Source organism: Parasteatoda tepidariorum, chromosome 4 (assembly GCF_043381705.1).
Source record: "Parasteatoda tepidariorum isolate YZ-2023 chromosome 4, CAS_Ptep_4.0, whole genome shotgun sequence".
Taxonomy (NCBI): domain Eukaryota; kingdom Metazoa; phylum Arthropoda; class Arachnida; order Araneae; family Theridiidae; genus Parasteatoda; species Parasteatoda tepidariorum.
In genome coordinates this window covers 79704985-79731800 of record NC_092207.1, presented here as the reverse complement: position 1 = coordinate 79731800, position 26816 = coordinate 79704985, and the positions used below count along the sequence as shown (strand labels likewise).

The following is a 26816-nucleotide window of genomic DNA, read 5'->3' as shown; positions in this document are numbered from 1 at the left end:
CGTTTATATATATTAAAGATAATAATAACTAAATTTGCTTTAATGAATACATTGAAGCATTAAATTTCGTGATTATTTTTAAAGTATAATTACTTACAAAAATCTTCCTTTGAATAATTTTAAACTTCCGAGTTTTGTATATTGCACATGTACACTACATATTAAATGCGCACAAACAATTATATTCAAATAATTTTTTATCGCATATAGTGCGATAAATATAAAGCTCCAGTAGTATTTTGTTCAGCTGTAATTCATTAGTGACTGAATTAACAAAGGAAATTAATGTTCAGTTAACATTTTATTTAAAATTCTATTCCCATAAATAAAACAATTTTTTTTTTCAAAAATTTTGGGTTTTTCTTTTGCTCAAAAGAATTATATTCTACTTATACTTCATTTTTATGTTTGAAATAATAGCATAAAAAATAAGAAATAAAAAAAATATTCGTGTACTTACGATATTTGCACTTGCACTTTTTGATCTGTTTTTCGTCTCTGACGTCCTCATGACAGTTTTTGCAATAATACCAAACCCTAAAAATTCAGTTGAAAGGATTAAAAAAAGAATCTTTTATCAATAACAAATTTAACAGCAAGATGTAAATTAAATCACAATACTTTAATTAACTAAATTTTTACGTTAATTATGAATGAGTACTCAAAAGGAGTTTGCATTTATATCTTACTATATATAAAAATCTAATGATGACGTCACAGCTCTCCATTGTTGTCAGTACATTTTAACTGGGCAAAAAAAATCACATGGTAGAATCTATTTTATTACACTGATTTCTATAGTTTTTCAGTTTTTATTAGCATAAAATTAGAAAAGTATTAAAGATTTTGTTTTCCTGTAAAATATTTTTGTATTCTAAACTCCAAGGTATTTACCCGTAATATTTATTTTACTCTGCTATTATTACGTTTTTGATTTTGATTGTTTTTCACAATAAGATTTTAAAATTAAAAGAGTTATTTCTTTAATATAATTCAATTTTATGATATTACCTTATTGCGCTACATTTAACGATAAACTTATTTGAATCTCTGTCTAAATTTATTAATCATTTTACATTTATTATTTTTTGATGCAAATTGCATTAATATGTTGTTATAAAAAACCATAGAGGATTTAGAACTTAACGATCAGCTTCATGCACAAATTGATTTTATCATATCAGCCAGTTTGGTAAGTTAAAATAATAAATTACGCCTGCGAACTCACTAAATTTGTTATAACATTTTAAGCGATATAACATTTTAAGCGCTATTTCAAAAAAATATTGCTAAGAAAAATTATTTATGCGAACTGTGATGCCACAATTTGGCATTACATATGTATTTCCTATCTTTTTAAAATATCCTTCATTACTTAAGCTTATTTTTATTAATAGAATTATTTTTAAAATAAATCAAAAACTTAATCTTTTTAAACGAACATAAAATATTTATTTCTTCTCTTCCAGATCAATGTAACGGATACTTTCTTTTTATTTCATTATTATGCAGACATATTAATTCACTGTCGCCTCTAATCGAAAACAAAAATCTATTTATAACTTTTTATTCTAATTTTCCAACGGCTAAATGTTTCGGTTGCATGGTTATAATAATTCACATAAATTTGTTGGCGACTCGTGATCGCCAAGGTGTTCTTTTTAACCCATGTGGTTATGCTAGTTGGCTTTGTTTTTGGCTATGATATATTATGATAAATCGCCAAATCTTGGATCTCCTGCCCATACTTTCTCTGTCCGTTGAGAATAAATATATTCACTTTTAATTTCAAATTTGTGGAGGCTGGGAGCCCTTTGGGGCCTCCCAGTCTCAATTTTCTAACCGTCAGAAATGTTGTTCTGGCTTTATGATCTCTCAATAGAGAGTATTTTTCTAATTTCATCCCTTTAAGGCATTTCTTATTTAGGATGAAGATGTGGCCACTGTCTGAATCAAATTATGCTTAATAAAATTTAAATTTACATTCAACGATTTGTACATTATTTCCTAGAAACTCAACTGTTCAATTCTTTCATTAATGGCCTAAATGAACATTCATGTACTGCACTATACAACTATACGGCTAATGACGGAGAAGCAAAGCTTTCCCTCACACGAACTAATAGATTTTAGTAGAATAATAAGGAAAATATAACCATGCGATATACTTTATGCTATTTACTAATTAAATTTGACTCAAAATAAAAATTAAATTTAAGGAAAAGTTAGACGCAAGAAGTAGGGGCACAAACGTAAGCAAACAGGATTATTTGAATATATTTTAAGTGAATTATTTCAACGTTCGTAGAAAAAGCTGATTCATGCTAAGATAAAGAGTGTTCTGACAAGAAATAACAATTATTGCGTAGTAATTATCAGGATTGTTGCACAGCAGCGAATAAGGGAACTCCCTTCACCAAGAAAAAAGTATGGTCAAAACTACCATAATACGGTAAAATTTATCATGTTTCTGACTCTATGGGAACACTAAAAATCTCGGTAATTTTTATCGAAGGGCTATGGTAACCATTTTGGCAAAATTAACACTAAAATATATTCGGTAAACGAGGTTAAATTTGGTTATTTTATCATGATAGTTTAGAGAATGGCATTAAAAACCATTTATTCCTTTAAATTTGTTTTCAGTTTTGTATCTTTTAATAAATGTGTGGTAATAAGAACTATAATTTTGAAAATCAGAATTTCTAATAAACTGTTACCATATGAACTGAAAAAATTATGAAATGAAGTATTTATGTACTATTTATTTCGGTTTCATTTACCAGAATTATGGTTTGTTTCAAAAGAAATATCATTACAGCAGAGTACGGTAATTTTACCAGAATTATTTTCTCCGTGTAGTATATCTATAATAATAAAGTGCGCCTCGCTTTTAACTAATTGTTTGAGCTAGAATTTTGAAATTTGGAAAGCAGGTGCAAAGGGCAATTTGAGTCCGATCCTAAAATTTGTTTCAAAAATTTAAATTAGTTCGTTCGAGAGAATGAAATTTTCTTATAGGCTTAGTATTAGGTATTGTTATAAAGGCTTTCTGTTTTTTCAAAAAAATTAAAAAAATATTATGGAGATGTTTTTTTAGCTCCATTTAATGAAAAAAGAAGTACATTCCACGTTATTTAATAGTTAATTATTTTTATTCATTGTATCAGGTTAGGTCAAGAATCAGCGTGGATGGTAAGTGTTAACGTCTCCGAGTTAATCTGAAACAAAGTTTTTATTTTGTTTACAGTTGCACTTTAAAAACGTGTTTTTATAAAAAATCTATATTATATAAAACGCTAATACGTACGTATGTATCAATAAAACCGATGATATTTCTTTTCTCGCGTTGGCAACAGTTTTCATTTTTAATTGATAGGCTTCGGCGCGCAAGAGCACGTAGTGAGCATCATATGTCTAATCGGGTGAATTCTCACCGAATTATCAAAAAAATTCTCACAAAATTATCTTCATCGAAGCCGATGCTTTACATCCGGCGTTCAGTACTATTTCATATTGTTTTACAACACATGGTTTTAGCCCTCTGGTGGGAAAGACTTTAAAACAAAACTTACAACAGTTGCTTTTCTCAACAACTGAAATTTAGAATAGTGTGATTAAGAAAAATATGTGAACTGTTTGCAATTTCAAATTAATATTGAAATGCACAGGTTTGGAATTTCCTACAGTGAAAAGTTTTCGGAATTTCAGTGTTCAAAAAAGTATACAAAAGCTAGATGTTAAGAACGTATCCCATGAGCGAGCAAAGCGAGCATCGGATTGCGAAGCAATCCGAAATGAACTGCGAAGTCAGTTCCGGGGGTTGGTGAGCACCAGCGAGCAGGGGGCGAAGCCACCTAGTAATTTAAAATTAACTGTAATTGAAATGAAAAAAGTTATGCAAAATTAATGGAGGTTTGGTGAGACCATAAAAAATCCTCTTACCCCCTTATTGATACTAATTAGACTAAGTTAATTTTGATAATAGGCACTGCGGGTGTTGTTTAAATAATTAACGAATGTACTTACAGTATATACGTGGGTATAGGTCGAATTTTCAAATCGCCAAAATTTTACGAAAACCAGGGTGTCAACTTATGTACCGGTAATAGAATCAGATATCCTTTTAATCGGGAAATATCCATGAATTATAAGTATTGGATAGATATGAATATTGGATAGATATAACTCTGTACCAATTTATCTCCTTTAAAATGTATTTTTAGTACGTTATATACAGTTAATTTTGCATTTTCTCATATCATATTTTCTTTACACATGAAGGGTTTTTTTAAAAAAAAACTTTCAGAATGAAATATTGAGCTTTATTTAAGTGCGTGCCTCATATCATCTCTAATCCAGGGTAGATGTATCATATCCAGAGAAGAGAACGTAAAATATTTTTAACTTGAGAAAATTTTGTTGACTTGACTTTAAAAAAAAAAAAAAAAAAAAAAAAAACGAAATTAAAAATTTTGAAATCAGGTGAACAGCATACGGGGTTGACTTACACAATGGGTCGCCTTTTACACCTGGAATATACGGTTTGTTGGTACTGTGGACAGAGGTTTACTAATTGATTAGTAAATTGATTAGTATCAGAAAAAGTAGCTTGGCTGTGGTAAATTTTGATTATTATGTGTCAGCCGCGCGCAATGTCATCATGCTAAATAATAACGAATATAGTCTATCTTTATTTTGATGGGTTGATCTTCTAAAAATGAGTTTTGCTTAATCTAATAACGTAAAGTCAGCGAGGGTAGTAAATAGCAATGAATAAAAGCAATTTTGGAAAAATGTTGGCTTCCTTAAATACCTCTTTACTACATTAAGCAAATATTTGCTGTTAATTTTTCGAAAATATTAGTCTATACAATCTATCATCTCTTACATTTTTAAGTAGATTCGAAAGCAAAAGTCTTATCTCTGTAGGAACCATACCTTTTCACTTCATCAGCTGATTGAGCAATAAAGAAACCTTGAGTATCGGGTGTCAATTTTGTCTGGCTCTTAGGATTAATAGATATTTTTGAATCAGAACCATCGTCATGGGTTATTTCAATTGCCAATAGAAGGAGTTTCAACTTCACGAAGCATAACCTGAAAATAGCAATAAAGAAATGCAAGTGTTTAGTTATACTGTCGACGCAGAAAAGTAGAAATGTTTTCAAAAAAATATATATTTCAATGTACAGAAGTATTTCATATTATTTCGTCTAATAGTCGTAATTTGAGCTTCATGAAAGATAACCTGCGAAGGAAATACAAGTGTCTTAGTGTTTTGATAAAATTTGATTCATTGGCTTTGTAATGATTTATTATATTTACATCAATAAAAAATATTTTATTTATAATAAACTCAATTAGGAATTCATACCTTGAGAGATACGCTCCATTGTTTTTTGAGGATCAAGCAGCCTTTCTAAATATACTTGATATTCATTAGTGATTTTTAAATAGATCTGTGCTTACGAATCGAACATGGCACTTTTGTGATAATTTTACTACCTCGAGCAATTCTTAATTTTTTCAAATAAATATTTTAAAGATGTCAAATACGAGATGCGATATTATTATAATTAATTTTTTACGTTAACCATATTGATACATAATTCTATATTTAAAAAACTCGTTAATTATAATGTATCATTAGTTTTATTAAATTGAATTTTTTTAAAAACTTTTATAGAATTTAAAAAAAAAATTTTGCTAGCTAACTTCTTTCTAATTTCTATTTAAAATTTATTGTATGCATTAAAATATTAATTATTTTCTGTGCTTTTATTTATTCTGTGAATTTTTTTCCCTTTCTTTAGTCTAAATTATAAGAAAGTAAATATCTTTTAAAAGTATAATATTGCAAAAAAAAAAAAAAAAAAAAAAAAAAAAAAAAAAAAATAAAAAAAANAAAAAAAAAAAACTCTTAAATCGAGGCAACGATTTTAGGAATCATTTGTATTTTTTTAATACATTAGAAAATGCAATTTTTCTTCTTAAATCAATATATCACTTACTCGGCAGCTTGAGGAAAGCTCATTCCTACGAATGAAGTTGACAAAGTTTCTGTGTACATTTCCATTCCCGTACCACAAAGGTAGTCATTTTGCCATTTAGGAGTGTCAGGACTCTACAAAGAACAATTTCTTTTAAAAATATTTCTTTAGAACTATTTTTGGCTCGTAGGAAAAAAAAATATTGAAATGCATAAATGTGACCCAGTCTAGTTTTCTTTTCTAACTCGCATTAAGTTTTCCAAAAAAGACCTGATTCGTGCAAATAGATTTGCTGATTGAGATAAAAAATATTTAAATAATTTAATCATTTTTAATGATTTCCACAAAACGTATTGTATTGTTCTTATGCATTAAGTATGCTACTTTAGTTATGCCTTTTTTAAGGTGCATTTTAGTTCTAAATGAAAAAAAAATAATATTGTAACAATAATATTGTAACGCGAAGGTTTATAAATAATAATTTGAAGCAGGAGAGGTTCAAAATTTGGCAAGAAAGTAATTAATGTAGATTAAAATGCTAAAATATATGCTTTTTTTTTTCCTTGATTTGTTTTTTTTTTTGATTTTTTTTTTTTGATTTTTACTCCGGGTGTCAGTTCCAATATCCGGAGCTTATGGAGCCAGCTTCAAATTTCTTCAACAGCAGTTAGTCATTAAAGGGTTCAATTTCAATTGATCCAATTCTTAATTTTCACATGACATTATTACTATTTATTCAAAAATATTTTTCTTTATCGATACTTTAAATATTTCTATGTGAAAATTAAACTAGATCAAAAAATTAAAATCTTTAAGAACATTGAGATAGATAACTAAGAAAGAATAAACAATTCACTATTTTTAAAATTGCATGGAAAATTTTTGCTGAATGTGGTTTGATCATTCTACTTTAATTGCACCGATCAAATACTCAATTTCTTTGGATATTTTATTTGAATTTTTAACGTGATGAAAAGTAACAAAAAAAGTATTGTCATTGTAGCGTTAAAAATATTTTGTATTGAAATAAAAGGTTTGTTTTCAAAGCATTTGAATTTGATACAAAATCTATAATAAAAAAAGTGCAGGTATTTATAATAAAGAAGAAAGAAATATCTCTTCTCCTCTTATGAGATGAAATCTGAATAAGTTAAATTCAAATATTTACAAAAGCATGATTCTTGAATAGGGAATAGTTAATGAAATAATTTCAACTTTGACTAGTTAGTAAAAATTTAAATTGCTTTTTTCTAGCCATTATTTAAATTTTACAGAAATACAAGAGATAAGAAATCAATTTATTCAGTGAAGAGAAGCTTGAAAAATATAATTGCCTTAAATACATTTTTCTGAATTTCTTATTCAATATAAAGCCTGAAAAGTTATTTTACTCAGTAAATAGGACTTGTTGCATGCATAAAAAATGGAAAGAAATAGTCGAGTCAACTTTTTCAAAATATCTTGTTTTGCTAAACTGAATTTTACTAGATTCTGTTGTCTAATTTTTATGTGAATTCAAAAATGTTGCAATAAATAAGAAAAAATGTACAAAATCTTTTTAAAGTTATATTTTGAGAACATTTTAAAATGGGCATTTAAATGAATAGTAATACGAAATACAAAAATAAATCGAAGGTAGTGAACACATTTTATTTAAATCGAATAAAATCTTTTCCTACTTATTTACATTCAAGACAGGACATGTTTTTTATATGAAAAATATGCCCTCTTTTATAAGAGCTATGCAATTCATTTTTAGAAAACTGTATGGCGCAAATACTATATATATTTATATGAAAAATGCTCAACTATTTTCGTACTTTTTTTTCTTCTCACGCCTTGCGCCATATTTAATAAAGTTTGCAAGAAAAGCTTTCTGAATATGAAAGACAGGCGGAACACAAAAGAAAGCGATGAATTCAATAGAGAGATTTTTTTTTTTATCAAAGAAAGAAATTTCAGAAGGTGAAAGTCATAACTCATTAGCGATTCTGACAGGTTTATGAACGCTTCATTTTAAATCTTATATATTTTTTTCTTATTGCAAGAAAAAAATATAAATCTCAGGATATTTAAAAATAGACCGTTTAATCATATTAGCGGCAAAAGGATTGCAAGATTTTTGGAGATGTAGAAATTAAGTTATTTATTGCTTACGCTTTCGTTGAATGTAGAATTGTTTGCTATTTTCAATTTATTTATTCCTTCAATTCATTTCAATTTATTCAATTCATTTATTCTATTCAATTTATTCAATTCATTTTTTTTGTAAATCCTTCAGAGATATAGCCTTCACGATAATTTTAAGCATAATTCTTACGATAATTTCGATATAGGGAACGGAATACCTGTGCTACAAATTCTAGGTACCCCAGTTACATTTTCAATTTATTTTCTTTCGTTTTGTTCTAAAAATAGTTTATAAAACAGATGTGGAATAAGGGATATTGTGTTCGCCTCTCAATAAGGAGACCCAGGTTCGAATGCCAGCAGAGGATGGTTGATTCAAATTCTGCTCCCAGCTTGCACTGACCACACTGCTGACATAAGACATCTTCAGTGGTAGATGAACCATGGGTTAGAATCCTTTTGCCATCGGTCTAACCATGGGAGGTTTTCGCTGTTTTCCGCTCCAGGTAACGCAAATGTGAATTAGTTCCACCAAAAAGTTCACCACGAAGATTAGTTTGTCCCAATGCCTGATCCTGGAGTTCCCTAGTATTCATGTTAGGGTTCGAAATTACAAGGCTACGGAGTTGATAATCATTAATTTAGAATTAGGTCGGACGTTCAACACCTGCTATAAAATAAGATGAAACATAGTTTATAGCACTTTATGATTAGCTTATTAATGGTACATAATGCTGTTTGCATTAGACGAAATTACACCCATTTGGGAGCTTGAACCATAAATATACCCAATCCATTTATTTAAAATCAATAAAATATGCCATTTTTTTCTTCATAACATAATATATTTCTTGTTTGGTTCGAAGAAAAGAATTCCAATAGTTTTTTCAGAATTCCACTACAACGATATGCTTGAAATTACAAACTCTATTCGATACATCTAAGAATTACAGTATGAAGAACAACAGATTGTTTCATATATTTACTCATTATATTATAGTTCATATATCATATATTAACTACAAAATATTAAAAAAAAGTCTCCCTATTGCGAAATAAAATAAAACTGAAAAAGAAATATCAGTAAAAGATAAGAATATTATGCGGTCATTAAAATTAGTTTATTAAAGGCGAGCGCCAGTATGATAGTAAAAAAAAAATGCATGTTTTTTAATTGGCGTTTTACGTTGGAAATGCACGTTTTACTTAGGATATAGTAATAGTCATAGTCAGGCTTCGTAAAGTCATTGTTAAAAGATATGTGAAATTTTTATTATTTTTATTTTAAAAACGAGCGAAATAAAAAAATAATATCATTCTGTGTAGTTAACTTAATGGGTAAAATTTTAATTTGGTGGGAATCACTTACTATACACTGGGTGAGTCGCTTGACTTGGAGTTTTTGGAGCTCGTTTAAAAATGCTATGGCACTACCATTCAAAAACAGACGAAAAAGTGTAACTGGTCTTAAACTTAAGAGTGAAAACATTCGTTCGTTTCTTTCTGCAATAAACGAACAATTTTGATTTGAATTAAAAGTTTTTGAAAGCAATATCTGTTGAATATTTATTTTCAAAACATAATATTTTCCAAGGATGCTCCGACTGTAATTATTGTACTTATTGTAATTTTTCCATCAAAATAAAAATTCATATGACATGTTCATTTAGAAATTGAGAAGCTGATAGTGCATTTTAAGTACAACGGTCAAACCAAATTTACTAACAATGTTCCCTAAGTTTTTTTTAAAAATCCTGAATTGATATTTAATATTCATTAAGATTTTAATTTTTTCCGGTGCAGTTTCATTTCTGACAAGAATATTTAAATAGTGATAATATTGAATAAATAACAATAAAAGAAAGTAATAATATCATGAATAAAAGTAACTGAAAAAACAGTTGTGACGTTACTTGGAAATTAAGAACTGTATCGTTCGAAAAGTTGTCAACCCAACGATTGCTTACATTTCAAAAGTTGAAGAAATTTGGAGCGTGTCGAGGAACTCACCCATCGTTTATTAAGTTTTTAAATTTAAAGGAAAATTGTATGAAGGTACCATAATTCATTGAAAAAAGAAGACATGTGTATTCGAAAAAATTTGCTTTTACTTCTAATTTCATAGCTTATTGTTAACATTAAATTTATGAGGTTAAATTAAGATATCTTAGATTTCTTAGGTTGATTAAGGCCTCTTGTATGAATCCTTATAACGAGTCATTGTAGTAATTCACTAATATCCAATCTTGACGTCAAAAGCTATTCAAAAGGAAACTTTTTTTTCTCGAAATCTGTCTGTGATACTATTTTACGTAAGTTTAATTAAGTAATTTATATGACTTAAGTTGATATTATATGGAAAGAAAGTATAAGACATTGCATTTAAGATTTATTTCAAATGAATTTACTCTATATTAATTACTTGTAATTGTCTATCAGTTACGAGTACACGCCCAAGAATTTAATTTTTTATGTGACATAGCATTAAATAAAATGTCATCTCAAATTCTAAACTCAGGCAACGTCAATCGTGGGAACAGCATTCATCGATATCGTTTAGTAATTTGTAGTCTTTGAAAAATAAGAAGATCATCTAAATATATTTACCGTTTTGTAAGATCTCATTGCAAAAAGATTGGCGACCATAGTTGAGAATCCTGGAGCCAAACAGCTTTGAGCTATGAATCCAAGCTTTAATTCTGCCAAGCAAATGACGTCATCTCCATTCTTCCAATTCCAGCTCGGAATGTTTAGTAAGTAAGCCTAATGGAAAATTTTAATTAGAGCAAGGAGAATTTACACTTAGATTGCGTTTTATATATGTATGCAAGCAAGCTACTATGCTTAGAATAAAAAATTCCAGGCCTTATTGGTTATTAGTCATCAGAAAGGCCTGGAGTTTGCTGATGCCATTTGTATTTTGTGCCTTTTTTGCTCCTTTACTAGTATTTTATTTTTATATAATATAGGGCATTTTTGAGAGTTTGAAATATTAGTTTAATTTTTGAGCATTTTTTGAGAATGTTTGGTTATTTTTTAATTGAAAAAGTGACAGTATAACTAATACAATATTATTCAATTATACCCCAGTAACATTCGTAGATGTTGATAAATGCCTCTTCTGGCGCAAAAAGGTTTTTTTGGATAGAAGATGTTCGATAACATTTGAATATATTAAAATGCATTTAATATACCAATGTAATTCTGATTTCTGGTAATTTCTCAAAATTCAAGTTATGAAGTAAACCTAGGTATGTAAGTCAGTGCACATAAATATATCATATACATATATATTGTATACCTTATGTATTGTATACATATATATCATATACATGTATATCATATACACATAAATCAAAACAATTTTCCTTTCTTGTACAAACTTTTATTATTTTTTTTTTTGATAGGCTATAAAAATAATTTTGAATTTCAATGAAAATTACGTCTCAGTTCCTCTTACTTTGCATGTTTAAGTAAATATATTTATATTTATTTAAATTAATAAAAAATAGTATAATTCCTTAATGCAATAATAAAATGAATATAAATTATACATAATATGAAATTTTAGGAAACATAGCTAAAAGTAAAGTGATCAAGAATAGAAAAAGTGAGCTTTATTGCCTCAACAAGTGATGTATGTATAATAAATATGTCCTGTCAATATGTCTTGCACAGTCGATCAAAGCACTCCTGCCAGCTAAAACGTATTTGTCAACTTTTTCCATAGCTTACTCACAGTGTAAGTACCTTTTCGACAAGATATGATATCCCAGCGTGGTAGTTATGATTAAGTTGAGCAATCACGCAACTAATTCCCCGTGATTCGAATCAATAGAATCAGTTCACTTCGGTGATTTGAATCACAGGTTCGAATCCCTAACTGATTCGAATCACTTGTTGAATCAAATCTTTAAAAAATTGAATCACTTACTGATAATGAAATTGATAAAATGATATAAATATGATTTATCTGTAATAAAAATGACTTTAATATAGATATTTTTATTTTTTAAAAATTTTGACATGCATAAAATTAAAAAAAAATGCTTGAGAAATAAAATAGTTAAGATTTTTCCATGCTTGTCGTGTTCACCAGCCCCCTGAATTGATTTTGTATTTAATTTCGAATGGCTTCACAAACCGGTTTGATAAGTTAATGCTAACATATTTTAGTCTTAAATTAAATAAGAAATCCGAAGAAACTGAAGCGGTAAGTTATTACTTGATTAAAAGCTTCATTCACTTCAAAAATATTCAAAATAGAAACAACAGTAGACATGGTTCAAGCGCTCAAAAACAGGAGTCCGTTTTCTTTTTTTAATTATGCTTAATTTACCTGCTTCTATTAGTATTTCAATGATAAATATAAGTGGCATATAATTTAAATGTTCCTGTTATTTCTGTTTCTTATAAATACTTTAACTGTCTCGAATCAATGAGATTTTTAAATGCATCCATCAGATTTCTTTTTAAAATATTTCCTTTTTGTTTTCCATTTGGATAAGTTGTTTTCTGAAAAAAATTGTAGTGTTTTAAGTTTGAAAAAAAAAGTAACTTAAAACTGGTTTACATGCGAGAACAATATGCATTATTTTCCACATTTTTAATAACTTTATATTTCTAATGGTACTGCTTAAAAAATATTTTTTTTTATTAATCCTGTCTTGTGTTAATGGAAAGTATATGTTTTCCTAACTAACCAGTCATGTTTTTTTTCTTCTTCTGAAAAAGCATGCATTAAACCACAACTTCATTAAATAAATCAATGTTTTTCTTGAAATACTGCAGAAATGAAGAAAAAAATATTAAAAATGAAACATTGCTTTAAGTTTTTCGTAATGTAAGTTTCGCGTTTCTGCTTTAATTCTCTAAAATTTAATTTACCGCGGAGGAAAATAGATTTTTTTTCCTTTTCTTACTCGTAAAGCAGTTATTGACTTTCATGAATTCAGGGCCCTTCTTTAGTGGGAATTTCGTCCAAAGTTCTTTTTATTCCGTTTGATTTACGTGAAGATTTATTTCTAAGGAAATTGGATTCTGGAATTGTGTAAAACCAAATTTTAAAATGATTCGTTTTGTATTCTAGAATTATGCTAAATGCTTTTTTTAGAAAATATTTCATTGAACACTCTGTGTCACACTAAACAACATTAATTTCGCTATCATTTTAATTTTGAAATGAAAAAATAGTTGAATACATCTAAATTTATTAGTTTTGAAGAAAACAAGCATTTACTTGGAAAATTATTAAAGAAATACTTTTTTTATCGATAAAGTTTAATTATTTATACTTAGTGAAACAAATTTCTCGCAGATCAAACATAAGAACATGACTGAAGCGAATTAAAAACAAACCTACTCATATTTCCTAATAAAGTAAGTATGACAATTGAATCATTTTTTATTCCAGATAATAAATATGCAAAAATAGTTTTAATGATTCATTTTGAAATGAATCTGAAACTTATGTTTGAGATATTAAACTTTTTACTTTAAAAAAAAACAACTCGTCGAAATCAATTGGAGATTGCAGTTTTTAGAATGAAATGTCCTAATATTTAACTAATCTTTTATAGTTATAAGCGTTTGTACCAAGGAATGCGTAGTCAAGAAGATAATAATTATACTAGTGAGGAAAAAAAAACTTTGAAATCGCAAATTTTGACTCCAAAACTGAGTGACAAAAACCTGTGGCTCAGCTATTAACAACTTTCCCTTATACAGAGAAGCAAAAATTATGCCAATATGTTTAATGCTATTAGTTGTGTTTAGTTTCCTTAATTACGAAAGTTGATTTTAATATACTTAAGAAAACGTATGGAAATGTTTAGAATGATTTGAGTAAAGAACGTGCATTAATTATCAATCCATTGTAATTAAAAGAGTAAAAAAATAAATAATTGAAATTCCTTATTTGATAGCGCAAAATAATTAAGTTAAAGGCAGTTGCACAGATTACTATTTTTTTTATTTAAAATTTATTTAAGTGCCTTAAAAATAAGTTTTCAATTACTATACCCACTTTATTGATCTTATTAATCCTTATACCGCGTTTATAAAGGAATCTTAATACTATTTTGAAAGCTTTAACTTTCCAGTAAAATATTATATAAATAGTCGCTTTCGTTTGAACACTCAAAGTTTCGTGTTAAAATGAAAATAACTAATGAATTTATCGGTAATCGATTCACTTATTGTTCGAAAAAGGCACGGATAGATTTGCTTTTCCACTGTGCTTGGAAATTACCCGAACCGTTTAATTAACGTATATGCTATTTTATTAGGTTATTTAAATATCTGTCTGGCATCGATTTGCAAAGAAATAAATGTATAGGTGTAAGCTAAATCCAATATCATTAATAATCATCTCACGTTCTGAGTTACTATGCTTGATACCAAGTAAATCAAATACATTAGCATAATCAATTCGGGGGAAAGCATTAATAGATGAGATGACGATACAATAGTCATTGATTATTGAGAATAGTGAATGAAATGATACAGAATATTCGCTTCGAGTAAAATATTAGATGATAAATTATCTTAAGTATTTTTAGCATTGAATATTAATTACAAAGATTAAAAACTGTTACTATTAGTTTCATTAAACTTCTAAGATTTATTTTAATTGAACTTCTAATAAAATTTTTTTAGTTTCATTAAGCTTAGTTTCATTAAATTGAAAGATTGCGTCCAATATGTCGGAGAACCTTTGTTTCAGATTTAAAACTTGAAAAACAACATTTTAAGATATGTTTTATGGAGTGGCTCTATATTAATATATTCATCTTCAATATAATAATATAATTAAATATTATTATTTTCATCTATATTTCAAGCCGATATTAAATTGGCGATCGCTTCGATATATTTCAATATTAAAATTACATATTCTAATGATTACTTTAAATATAATTTTCATCGAATGCAAATTTTATTTCTTCTTTTTTATCCAAAGATTGAACTTATTAAAATCGTAACACTCAAGAGGTAAGTCTAATAACTATAACGATTATAAACTGAAATTCTTTATATTTTGTAAATTAAAACTTCTTCTCTTTTACTTTTCCACTTTTACTTCAAGTTCAACGATATTAATTTTTTCGTGTTATTAAAGATAAATTTCGAACGTTGGTGTCAAGAAAAAATATTTGTTTTCTTACCTTGTTGTGATATTGCATGAGCTGTATAATGACTCGTATGTCATCTGAGAAGTTTTTTATTGATATGACTCGCATGATGTTGGCAGCGTCTTCAGCATCGGGATCTTGGCAGTATTTGTTCGCTAAAACTAAACACGCGTCCGCTTGTTGGACCTGAAACAAGAATAAAAGTTTGTGTATCATTATTGATGAGCTATACGAAAGCAAATTTCTCCCAATACTTGATCCAGGTGTTCCCTTGCCTTCTGGATTGGGTTCAAAATTGCAAGGCTACGGAGTTGAACATTAGTAGCCGTAAACTCTAAAATTGGGTCGGCTATTTGACGACGATTATGAAATAAGAAAAAAGTGCGCTCAAAGAGCAGAAGAAAACGTTGATGACAAAGCATGTATTACAATAATTTATTATTGACTAAATATTTAAACTTTTTACAGAGGAATTAGATCAAAAGTTAATAATTGCCAAATTTTATGTCCCAACACTTTTCAAGTGGGTTTAACTGAAGCGTGTGAAGCGAATATACGATTTAAGGCAGTTTTCGGGGTTGGAGGAGCGTTAGCTAGCGAACAGGGGGTGTAGTCTAAAAGTTATATTGAAAGAATTCACGCTTTTTTTCAAATTGAATAAAATATAAAAACAAACGATTTCAACTTGCTACCTCAGCTTCTTTTTTATTTAAATAATATTTAAACTACTAAATTTTTTTAATTTTATTAAAGAGTTTTTATTTGTTATTATTTATACATTTATTGTTGTCTTAAAAATTTCATCGGTTTTTTAACGATATGCATACGTAAGAGTAACTGGCTATATTATAAGAAGGTATAGTTATGACTATACACAGTTGCAAACTAAGAAAAAGCCAATATGGTATAGGATTTGAATAATCATCTGCGACTGCATATAGTTCCATTTTAGTTCGTTATCAAATTCTACAAATATGCTACCAAAAACAATATAAAAGCTTTTAAATGTTAAACACGTCAGACAGAAATTTAATTCATGTTATATTTTATGATATATATAATAGAATTATTAAGAAAAAGGCTATCGTTTCATAGCGATGCTAGAATCCTAGACTTGGCGACAAGGGCGCCGGCAGAATAATATGAAAGGGGGTGCAACCCTCTAACAAACAACACCCCCCNTCAGACAGAAATTTAATTCATGTTATATTTTATGATATATATAATAGAATTATTAAGAAAAAGGTTATCGTTTCATAGCCATGCTAGAATCCTAGACTTGGCGACATATTTTGATAAATAAAAAGAACTTTTGTTCTTGAAAAAAAAGAAAAAAACTGTATGACGTTGCAAGAATATTGGATTTGATTGGACCATTAAAAATGGTGCTTCTTATGCTGACATGCCCTTAACAAATCAAGTGCAAGATAAAGAATATTTATTTTTGTTAGAAGAAAATCGTCTGCCGAAAACAATATTTATTATTCTTTTATCAGTTTCTAAATGTTGATACACACTCGCGTGGGGAGCTTGGCAGCTATTTGGCGTGCACATGTATTCAAACAGGATTTCTCTTTAGGGATAATGTTTTTTTCTTAATTTGCAAACAGACTGTAGAGATTTCTATACACATTCGGGTAAATGTTTTAAAAGAAAAAAATTGTTCTGTGATAACCGCATAATAATTTTACCATTCAAAAGAAAATTAATAGTATTCCTTTTTCTATGAATAATAAAACAAATATCAAAATATTCTAAACTTTTGTTTAAGAAAATCGTTATTTAGGATTAATCTTCATTGAAAACTATTTTCAAGATGAAAGTATTAAATCAAAGGCTCATTTATAAAAAAAATAATAAATAAAAACGATTTTAGAATTTAGAATAGTTAGCAAAAACTGTTCCTAATATGTATATATGGAACTCTTAAAAAACTTAAAGCAAAAAAAAAGCACATTGGGGGTTTCAAAATAATATTTAAATGAGAAAATGTAAAGAAGCTATCAAAATTTGACAAATTACAATACAAGAAGGAATTGTAATAAGCAACAAGATAGGTTAGATTGAGGGAGGAAGTTATGGTTCTAGAAACCAAGTTTCAAGTTCTGACCACCGATTGATGATATGCCTCCTTATATATTGTATGCCCAGGTGGTGTGGTGGGTTTAGTCTTTGCTTATCATGACATTGGGCTATGTTTTGAATCTTCCTGCTGAAGGCTGGATGTTTGACTAGACTTTCTCCGATGGTGGAGGATTCAAAATCCACACCAATATAATACGAGTATGTACGGCTATTTCAGAGTCAGAAACTTTTACGTACTTTTAAGAAGTTGGGTATTGTGATGCGGAGACAGGTTGATTACGACTGACATCTGTCATTCGATTTTAATTGTGGCAGTATTTTGTGATAATAAACCAGTTTTGTTTACGGACTATAAGCCTATATTACCAGAGCCTATTAATGTACCTCTCATGAGGCGTTAACATTAAACTAATATATTTTTCATTCATTAAGATTTGGTTATATTCGTTCTTTTTCATTCTTGTATCTAAATATTCAATATTCAAATGATTAACAAAATAAATTCAAAAATACCAGGCAACAGCTAGATATTATTACAACCATTTTACTTCAAAATAACTGATAAGTACGAATTTATTTTCACGTATTCATTATTACAACTTTTTGTTTAAGAATAAGTAAATATGTGTAGATATTTTTCAGACATATGATAAATGTTGTAATATTTTAAACAATAAAATAAGTTATTTAGCCTTATTTCTCTTGGAATGCAAATACATTGCATCTATTTAACATGCAACCATTAAAAATATCTTATTTTTGGACACTTTTCCGTAATAAATTTGATAAAAATGCTTTAAATAAACTAAAGTACTCTTAAAAGTGATTTAAACGTTATTGTGTAACGCAAACGCTCATAAATGATTGAAATAATAACCCCCGAAATACCGCCAAACTTCATTTCTTTTCATTAAAATTTGATTCTTTTAACACTTATTTATATTTTCCTTCGATAAAATGGCTATGACTTCATTTATTTGATTTGCTGTTGGGAACATAATTAAATTTTCAGCTTCTTATTCGCTTGTTGCCATGGAAACAGTTCAATTTCCGCATTTTGGCCCAGAAGTTGTAATATGCGATGATATATTTATTTTTATAATTAAACTTTGCGGCTAGCGATTTCACTTTTTTCATATTTTATTCATTATTAGATTTAACGGGCTTAAAAAAATTCCAGCTGGCGTTCTTAAAGAGTCGATACTTTATTTGTACATATTTCTATAAATGGATTAAGAATTTATTTTAATGGTACGAAATTAAACAGATGAAATATTTGAAAGGAATTGAGTTTGGTTAGGTGGTTTATTAAAAATAGAGCTTATAGATATTTATAAAAATATTATTTTATTTTTCATTACTTTTAATTTATTCGCTTTGTTATATTCTTTTAATACTTATAATTTTATTCTATTTATTTTTACTGATATAAAGGAAAACTGAAGAATTTCTTTTTAAGAAAGTGAGCAATTATACATTTATAATTTTTTTCACTCTTCAAATTGAACACTTTTAGAAATTTCTTGGAAAAAACAACAAAATAAAAATGTATTTAAATTTTATTTAACCAGATTCAAACAAAACAATTCAAAAACTAAGCAAAACAGGTGGTATTCAAACTATTAACAATGAGAAAAATAGTTTATTGATTGTTTTCACCGAATACTATTAAACAATCACGGTTTTATCAGGGCCAGGTTTTATCAGGTCAAACTAGGGGTCGCGACCCCTGTGGGGGTCGCCAGAAGTTTTTTGGGGGTCGCCAAATTTTTATGAAATGCATTATCCCTGCATGCTGCATACCATACAGTGTACATATAAAGAGTGAAGCGCCGTCACTCACTGTTTAATTGCAATTGGATTTCCGAAATGTCACGAAATATCGAGTCAGAAGTCATAAAACGCATACAAAATTCATCTCTATTTGCTTTACAACTGGACGAGACTACCGAAGACTCAGCCTTGCCAAAAATTTTGGCCATCCGTGGAAAAACAATATCCCGTTTTATGCAAGAATGTCATCAGAATGCTAATACAATTTGCATCAACGTATTTATGTGAAACTGGATTTAGCAAACTAGTTTCAATAAAAACTAAATACCGCTCGCGTTTAAACCCTGAAGATGATATGCGAATTGCAATTAGCAACATACATCCAAACATCGATGAGATAATTAGAAATTTGCAGCCACATACATCTCATTAAAGGGCAATTTACTGATTTTTGTGTTATACAAAAAGTATTTTCTTAAAATTATAAATAAAATTAATATCAGTCAAATATGATGTTTTTTTTCCCGATGAAACGAAAGAAATGCGCGAAATATACATCGTATTTGTGAACATTTATCTCTAGGGGTCGCCAAAAATTTTCTCTCTACAAAAGGGGTCGCAATCGAAAAAAGTTTGCGCACCGCTGAGCTAGACCCACAGCCAATGAAAATCTAGGGCAAGTTTTTCGAAAGCAGGAAGCTAAGCCATATGATAAGGATTACGAATTCATCTATTTGTTTTCAATCATCAGATACCTAACACAATGAGGATGCATAATATTTTTATATTAATAAGCGTGTGGTTAACAACTTAAGCCACTTAAGCACCGTTTAGCTGGGCCGAAATTTTAGCCGAGTCTAAACAAGGGTATTGATGCCAGAGTTGACGCCACAATATTTCCTCCATTCCTTCAGCACATGAGGAGGTTCCAGTGTCTTGCACTCCTGAACTGGTGACGAAATTCTCATATATGTAGAGTTGGCATTACGGAGATCTAGTATTTCTCATTTTTCACGATAGATGCCACCGCTAGATAAAGCTGATTAGGCTACATTTTGCTGTTCGTTTGACAAAATAAAAGTCAATCACAACTTAACTCCACTGCTCATTCGAACTCCAATGTCAAGTTAATTTCATTTTTATGATTTTTTAATCATTCAGATTGCGAATGGGTATAAAAGTGTATAGTTTTGCATTCACTATTTTCTAAACATACTAGCAGTAAGCTGCTTTAAATCCGTAAAGTTAAAGAAATGTTCTTAATCTTAAACTTTACGGTTAAGTTAATAGGTTTAAGAAAATCGAAAAATATAACAATGTTTAAATCTCTTTTATTTCGAAAATAATTCTTAAAGTATATTGTCAAGAAAAAACGTAACAAACATGATTCATAATTATGTAATTATTAGAAAAAAGTGCAATGCACAAAATTTGTATTTCAGTATGAGTAAAGCATGAATATGAGCCACCAATAAGTTTAGAAAATAAACATGCATATACTAACTTAAATATTGCATCAACTATGTAGATTTGGAAAACACTTCTATATACATATTTTGCATATATTTTCATTGAATTTTTGGAGTTCCTTGTAAAGAAGGTGAAAGGAAAGAAGTTAATTATCACGAAGGAGAATAGATTGAAACTTTTCTAAAGAAGTATGTTGTCATATTGTGATAACAATTGGAAGATCTAAGTCTGCAGTAAATATTTTCTTAAAATTGAAAGGCAATTATGCAAAAAAAAAGTGCCGGTTGAAGATCTAAAACTATGTCCTGTCCTTGTGAGATGAAAAAAGCATTTGCAGACTTACATCGCCGGGAAAATACTCAATCGGAAAACTTATTCAAGTGACAAGTTTAAATCTTTTTTATTTTATTTTATAGCCGTCGTCGAACAGCAGAACCAATTTTGGGTTTACGATTGCTAATGTTCAACTCCGTAGCCTTATAATTTTAATCCTAATCCTGAAGACAAAGGAACTCCTGGATCAAGTATTGGGAGAAATTTGCCGTCGAGGCGGACTTTTTGATGGAACTAACCCGCATTTGCGTAACATGGAGAGGAAGATTACGAGAACCACCCACGGTTAGCCTGGCGGCAAGGGGACTCTAACCCATGATCCGTCTGCCACTGAGGATATTTAACGTGAGCACTGTGGTGGGTGCAAACTGGATGCGGAATTCGTATCGACCAGCCATCGCTGGGATTCGAGCCCGTTCACCTCACTGGAAGGCAAACCTGAGCCATCACGGCTCAAGTTTAAATGTCTGACCAAACGCGATGTATAACTTAATTTGAAGGTCTGAAAGATTAGTTTATATAGAAAAATCGACTAAACCTGAGTTGCTGCAGAGGCACAGAATAGAGTGTTTAAACCACAGCCTGCAAGTCTAACCTGGCGCAAACAATGGATATAAAAAAATTTCAGATGAAAGAAAATGGTATTTGGCTGGATCAGTTCAATAGAAGTATTATTGGCAGGATTTTTTTTTAAAAAAAAAAAGAAATAGAAATATTCTCAAAGCGTTCATTAGGCGGAGGTTCTGTGATGACCCGGGGTTGTTTTGCTGACAAAGGCGTGGGTTCAATTGCATTCGTTACGGGAGAAATGAATTTACGAGCTTACTAAAACGTTCTAGGAAGTCAGATTTTGCAAAATACTGAATTTCTTGAAGGTGAAAGTTGATATAATAGTAAACACTGTAAAAATCAATTCATATAATTCTACAAGAAATTGTTTCCAAACAACAATGCTGAAACTTTGAAATGGCCAGCTAAGTCTCCAGACATCAGCTTAAAAGAGAACTCAAGGGGTGACTTGGCACGAAGAGTTTATGTAATTGGGAGGCACTTTACCTCATCAATACAAAAGAAATTTGCTATCGAAGATGAATGACATAAAACATATTCGAAACATAGTCGAAAACTAGTTTCAAACATGAAAACTAGAATATTTGAAGTAATTTGGAAAAATGGCTTTTACACAAACATCTAAATTTTTTGTAATATTTTTATACACTTTTTCTAATGTTGGCTTTTAGTTTTTTATTTAGGCTGAAATACTAAGTCTGTACATATCACTATTTTTTGATAACTATAAAATTATAAATCCTGCTTTTTGCATTATCTCTTAAAAAAAATAATGATATAAAAATATTTCAATCCCTTTTATTTTCATTTTGATTTTCTCATAACTTTTTTACTGGATTGAAAGTTTTTTCTAGCTTTGTATTTATTGTTATTAATTTAAAAATGGACTGCAAATGACACATTTTTCATTTTTAACTTTGAAAAAAAATCCGGACTTTTCTTAAAAAGATTTTAAAAAAAACTTTTCATTTAACAATTGAACAATTTTTGATTTAACTTTTTCCATCTTCTTGCACTGAAATTTAATACAAAAAATTTGATTAAAACTATCTTTTTTTAGTCTTTTTCCATGTTTGGGTTAAATGGATTAAAATAGTTTCGGATTTTAATGTGCTTCTGCATTTTACTTCATTTCTTTTCTCTAAATAGTTTCGGAACATTTCTTTATTTTAAAAGTATTTTTGAATTAAAGATAGCATTTCCGTGTCCTTTCTTAAATTAAAGAAAAGACTAAATGACGTTCTCGTGTGGAAAAAAATTTTACTTTTAAATTATGGTGTTCTAAAAATGAGCTTTTAAATCGCAAATAATATGCAATAAAGAGAAAAAAAATAAGGAAAAATTGAAGAAAAAAGATTCCTCTCTGTTATTCTTATAATATTTTAATCGCTTGTTTTGAAAAAGAACATTCACATTAATTTATCGTTAAGTTAAAATTTTGAATAAATAATTGCGTGCGTGCACTTTAGAAGCACATCTATATTATGTTTCTTTGTTTTTATATCCCGTTTTTATTAGCTCTATTTCGCGTTTGAAACGATGGGTTTTTCAATATTATAGTTGTGGAGTTCGAGAAAAAAAACTTAAACGTATGCGTATATGAAAAAGTATGCATAAAAAATATATTTACCATGCAAGCTGACTTTTCTTAAACCTTTGCGTATATTTAAAAGTGTGCATAAAATATATATTTACCACGAAATTTGATTTTTCGTTAACTAATGAGCATATTTAAAAGTATATATTGAACATATATTAACTACGAAATTTGATTTTTCTTAAGCATATGCGTACATTAAAAAGTATGCATAAAACATATATTTACCACGAAATTAGATTTTTCGTAAGCTAATGAGTATATTTAAAAGCATATATTAAACATATATTAACCACGAAATTTGATTTTTCTTAAACATATGCGTACATTAAAAAGTATGCATAAAACATATAGTTACCACGAAATTAGATTTTTCGTAAGCTAATGAGCATATTTAAAGGCTATTATATTAAACATATATTAACCACGAAATTTGATTTTTCTTAAACATATGCGTACATTAAAAAGTATGCATAAAACATTTACCACGAAATTAGATTTTTCGTAAGCCAATGAGCATATTTAAAGGCATATATTAAGCATATATTAACCACGAAATTTTATTTTTCTTAAACATATGCGTACACTAAAAAGTATGCGTAAAACATATATTTACCACGAAATTAGATTTTTCGTAAGCCAATGAGCATATTTAAAGGCATATATTAAGCATATATTAACCACGAAATTTTATTTTTCTTAAACATATGCGTACACTAAAAAGTATGCGTAAAACATATATTTACCACGAAATTAGATTTTTCGTAAGCCAATGAGCATATTTAAAGGCATATATTAAGCATATATTAACCACGAAATTTGATTTTTCTTAAACATATGCGTACATTAAAAAGTATGCATAAAACATATATTTACCACGAAATTAGATTTTTCGTACGCCAATGAGCATATTTAAAGGCATATATTAAGCATATATTAACCACGAAATTTGATTTTTCTTAAACATATGCGTACATTAAAAAGTATGCATAAAACATATATTTACCACGAAATTAGATTTTTCGTAAGCCAATGAGCATATTTAAAGGCATATATTAAGCATATATTAACCACGAAATTTGATTTTTCTTAAACATATGCGTACATTAAAAAGTATGCATAAAACATATATTTACCACGAAATTAGATTTTTCGTAAGCCAATGAGCATATTTAAAGGCATATATTAAGCATATATTAACCACGAAATTTGATTTTTCTTAAACATATGCGTACATTAAAAAGTATGCATAAAACATATATTTACCACGAAATTAGATTTTTCGTAAGCTAATGAGCATATTTAAAGGCATATATTAAGCATATATTAACCACGAAATTTGATTTTTCTTAAACATATGCGTACATTAAAAAGTATGCATAAAACATATATTTACCACGAAATTAGATTTTTCGTAAGCTAATGAGCATATTTAAAGGCATATATTAAGCATATATTAACCACGAAATTTGATTTTTCTTAAACATATGCGTACATTAAAAAGTATGCATAAAACATATATTTACCACGAAATTAGATTTTTCGTAAGCTAATGAGCATATTTAAAGGCATATATTAAGCATATATTAACCACGAAATTTGATTTTTCTTAAACATATGCGTACATTAAAAAGCATGCAAAAAACATATATTTACCTTTACTCTTTGCAAATCAACAGGATTCATGACGGTACCTTGAAAAAATTCGACTGTCGTGAAGTGCCTCTTGAAGAGACCCTCCAACTCTAGGTCAGGAGGTTTTCTAAAAAAATCAAACAAATAAAAAAAAATTTATATCAAAGAAACAGCAACTGTAATTGATTATAGGACCCCTATATGAAAATTTGATTTCCGAGGAAGAAATTTGGTGGAGTTTCCTGTTTGCATGCACTGAGAAATAACGCATGGCCAAAACGAGCAGAATATGGTAAAATTTAAATTTTCTCTGGAAAGTCTTACAGGAGTGCTTCGGTAATGATTTAAGTAAAATTGACAATAAAATATGGTTTCATAGAGTGAGATATAATTTGGTAAATGTGGTAAAATTTGGTAATTTTTTATGGTAACTTAGATCAGCGGTAAATTTTTTTAATCATAAGATTGCAACTTTCTTCTTATTTTTCTTTACAAATGCATAAAGCATTTAAGAAAAATCGTAATTTATTTAATATGTTATAGTTGGAAGAAATATTTTTTAAAACAAATTAGCGTATTTTTATTGTTATTTTACTTAAATAATTTATTATAAATAAGCTGGATAAAAAAATGATGGTTTATTGTTTGGATATGAAAATAATGGCAAGTTTCAAAAATTGCTACTGGTTCAAAAAATTTATACTATCGGAACTCTATGGTTTCGCGGAACATCATTTGGGAACTGCTGCCTTAGAGCATGTCATAAAAACCACTAATTCGGTAAAATTTACTTTTGAGTTTTGAATTTTTTACTAAATGTGTAGTAATAAGAGCTATAATTTTGAAAACCAGAATTTTTGGTAAACTGTTACCATATGAAAATTATTAAATGAATGAATTATATTTTGGTTTTTAATACCAGAATTATTTTTTTTACTAGAAATGTCATATCAGTAACGTAAATTTACCTGAATTTTTTTCTCCGTGTGCCTTTTCATATATGGATGGAGAACTGCACAAAGCTAAGCACAGGAAACGCTATCAGTTAAAATTCGAAACAAAACTTTCGGACTATCAAATTTAATTAATTTTTATCCTTAATCTAAAAATAGCAAGCGTATTGTTATTGTATTATTTACAAAATGACTTGTGCTGAATTCAAGTTTTAGTATTATTTATCTTTTAAGAACCTAATGCATGAAATAACATTAGCTAAGAAAATAACACTCAAAATATTGCAAGCCTTACAGTTTCTATGTTATTTTGTTACATTAATTTCCTTAAATCAATTTGTTGTTCTCAAACATTTAGAATTCATAAAATACAGAAAAATCTTATGAATGGTAAAATTAATTACAATTTTAAACACAAAGCTCAGTGATTAATCTACTTAAGCCTGTTAAGACATCATCTTGAAGACATAACAAAAGCGCAGGAATACACCGGAAGTTTTCGAAATTCTGTTCCGGGTTTAGAATCTTTTTATTGTATACACTCAGTTTCTTATCCATAAATATAATTGAATCTACTCTTGCTGATTGCAGTTTTGAATGATTAAGAAAATTTATAAAAAATGTAAGAAATTAGATCTGAGTTACCTTCGGGTGCTATATGGCATTATTATTTGAGTTAAGAATTACCCTACAAAAATATTCTACAATTTGTAAAAAGTGCAAAAAATTGAAATTTTTGATTTTTTTACGTTGTAATTAGAACTTACTAAAGAAATTATTAATATTAATTATTTTATCATCAATTTTTAAAAAAAAAATTATTTTATTGCATTTATAAGTCAGTCATGTGCTATTTCTCTATTCAAAATATTCCATGCTACATATTTCTATTCAGCAACATATTTACTTTAAAAGAGTCAGATATTTAAAATTCGATTTCTCAGGAACTATTTGACCGATTATGCTCAAATTTTGTAATTTGCTTTGTAAAATTATATTCTTTAAAATGATGTAAAACTTTGTATACCTTAGAACCCAAAATATTTTCGAAAATTGTTAAATAAAATAAATAATAAAAATAATAATAGAATTGTTTTTTTGATAGAATTATCTTTAGATAAACGAATTTTGTAATTGTGTGTCA

The 26816-nt window shown here is 28.3% G+C and overlaps 1 protein-coding gene across 3 annotated transcripts in view; it reads right to left on the bottom strand.

Annotated features, from left to right (window-relative positions):
- The window catches only part of LOC107437872 (calcium-activated potassium channel slowpoke-like), a 218399-nt gene that overhangs the window by 38500 nt on the left and 153083 nt on the right, over nt 1-26816 (bottom strand). For all 3 annotated transcript variants that reach the window (XM_071180103.1, XM_071180104.1, XM_071180105.1), the window contains exons 10-15: nt 24741-24846; nt 15290-15442; nt 10731-10886; nt 6015-6127; nt 4942-5100; nt 461-537 (exon numbers count right to left, since the gene is read on the bottom strand). In XM_071180103.1, the coding sequence (XP_071036204.1) occupies nt 461-537; nt 4942-5100; nt 6015-6127; nt 10731-10886; nt 15290-15442; nt 24741-24846 (764 nt within the window). The remainder of the gene's footprint in view (nt 1-460; nt 538-4941; nt 5101-6014; nt 6128-10730; nt 10887-15289; nt 15443-24740; nt 24847-26816) is intronic.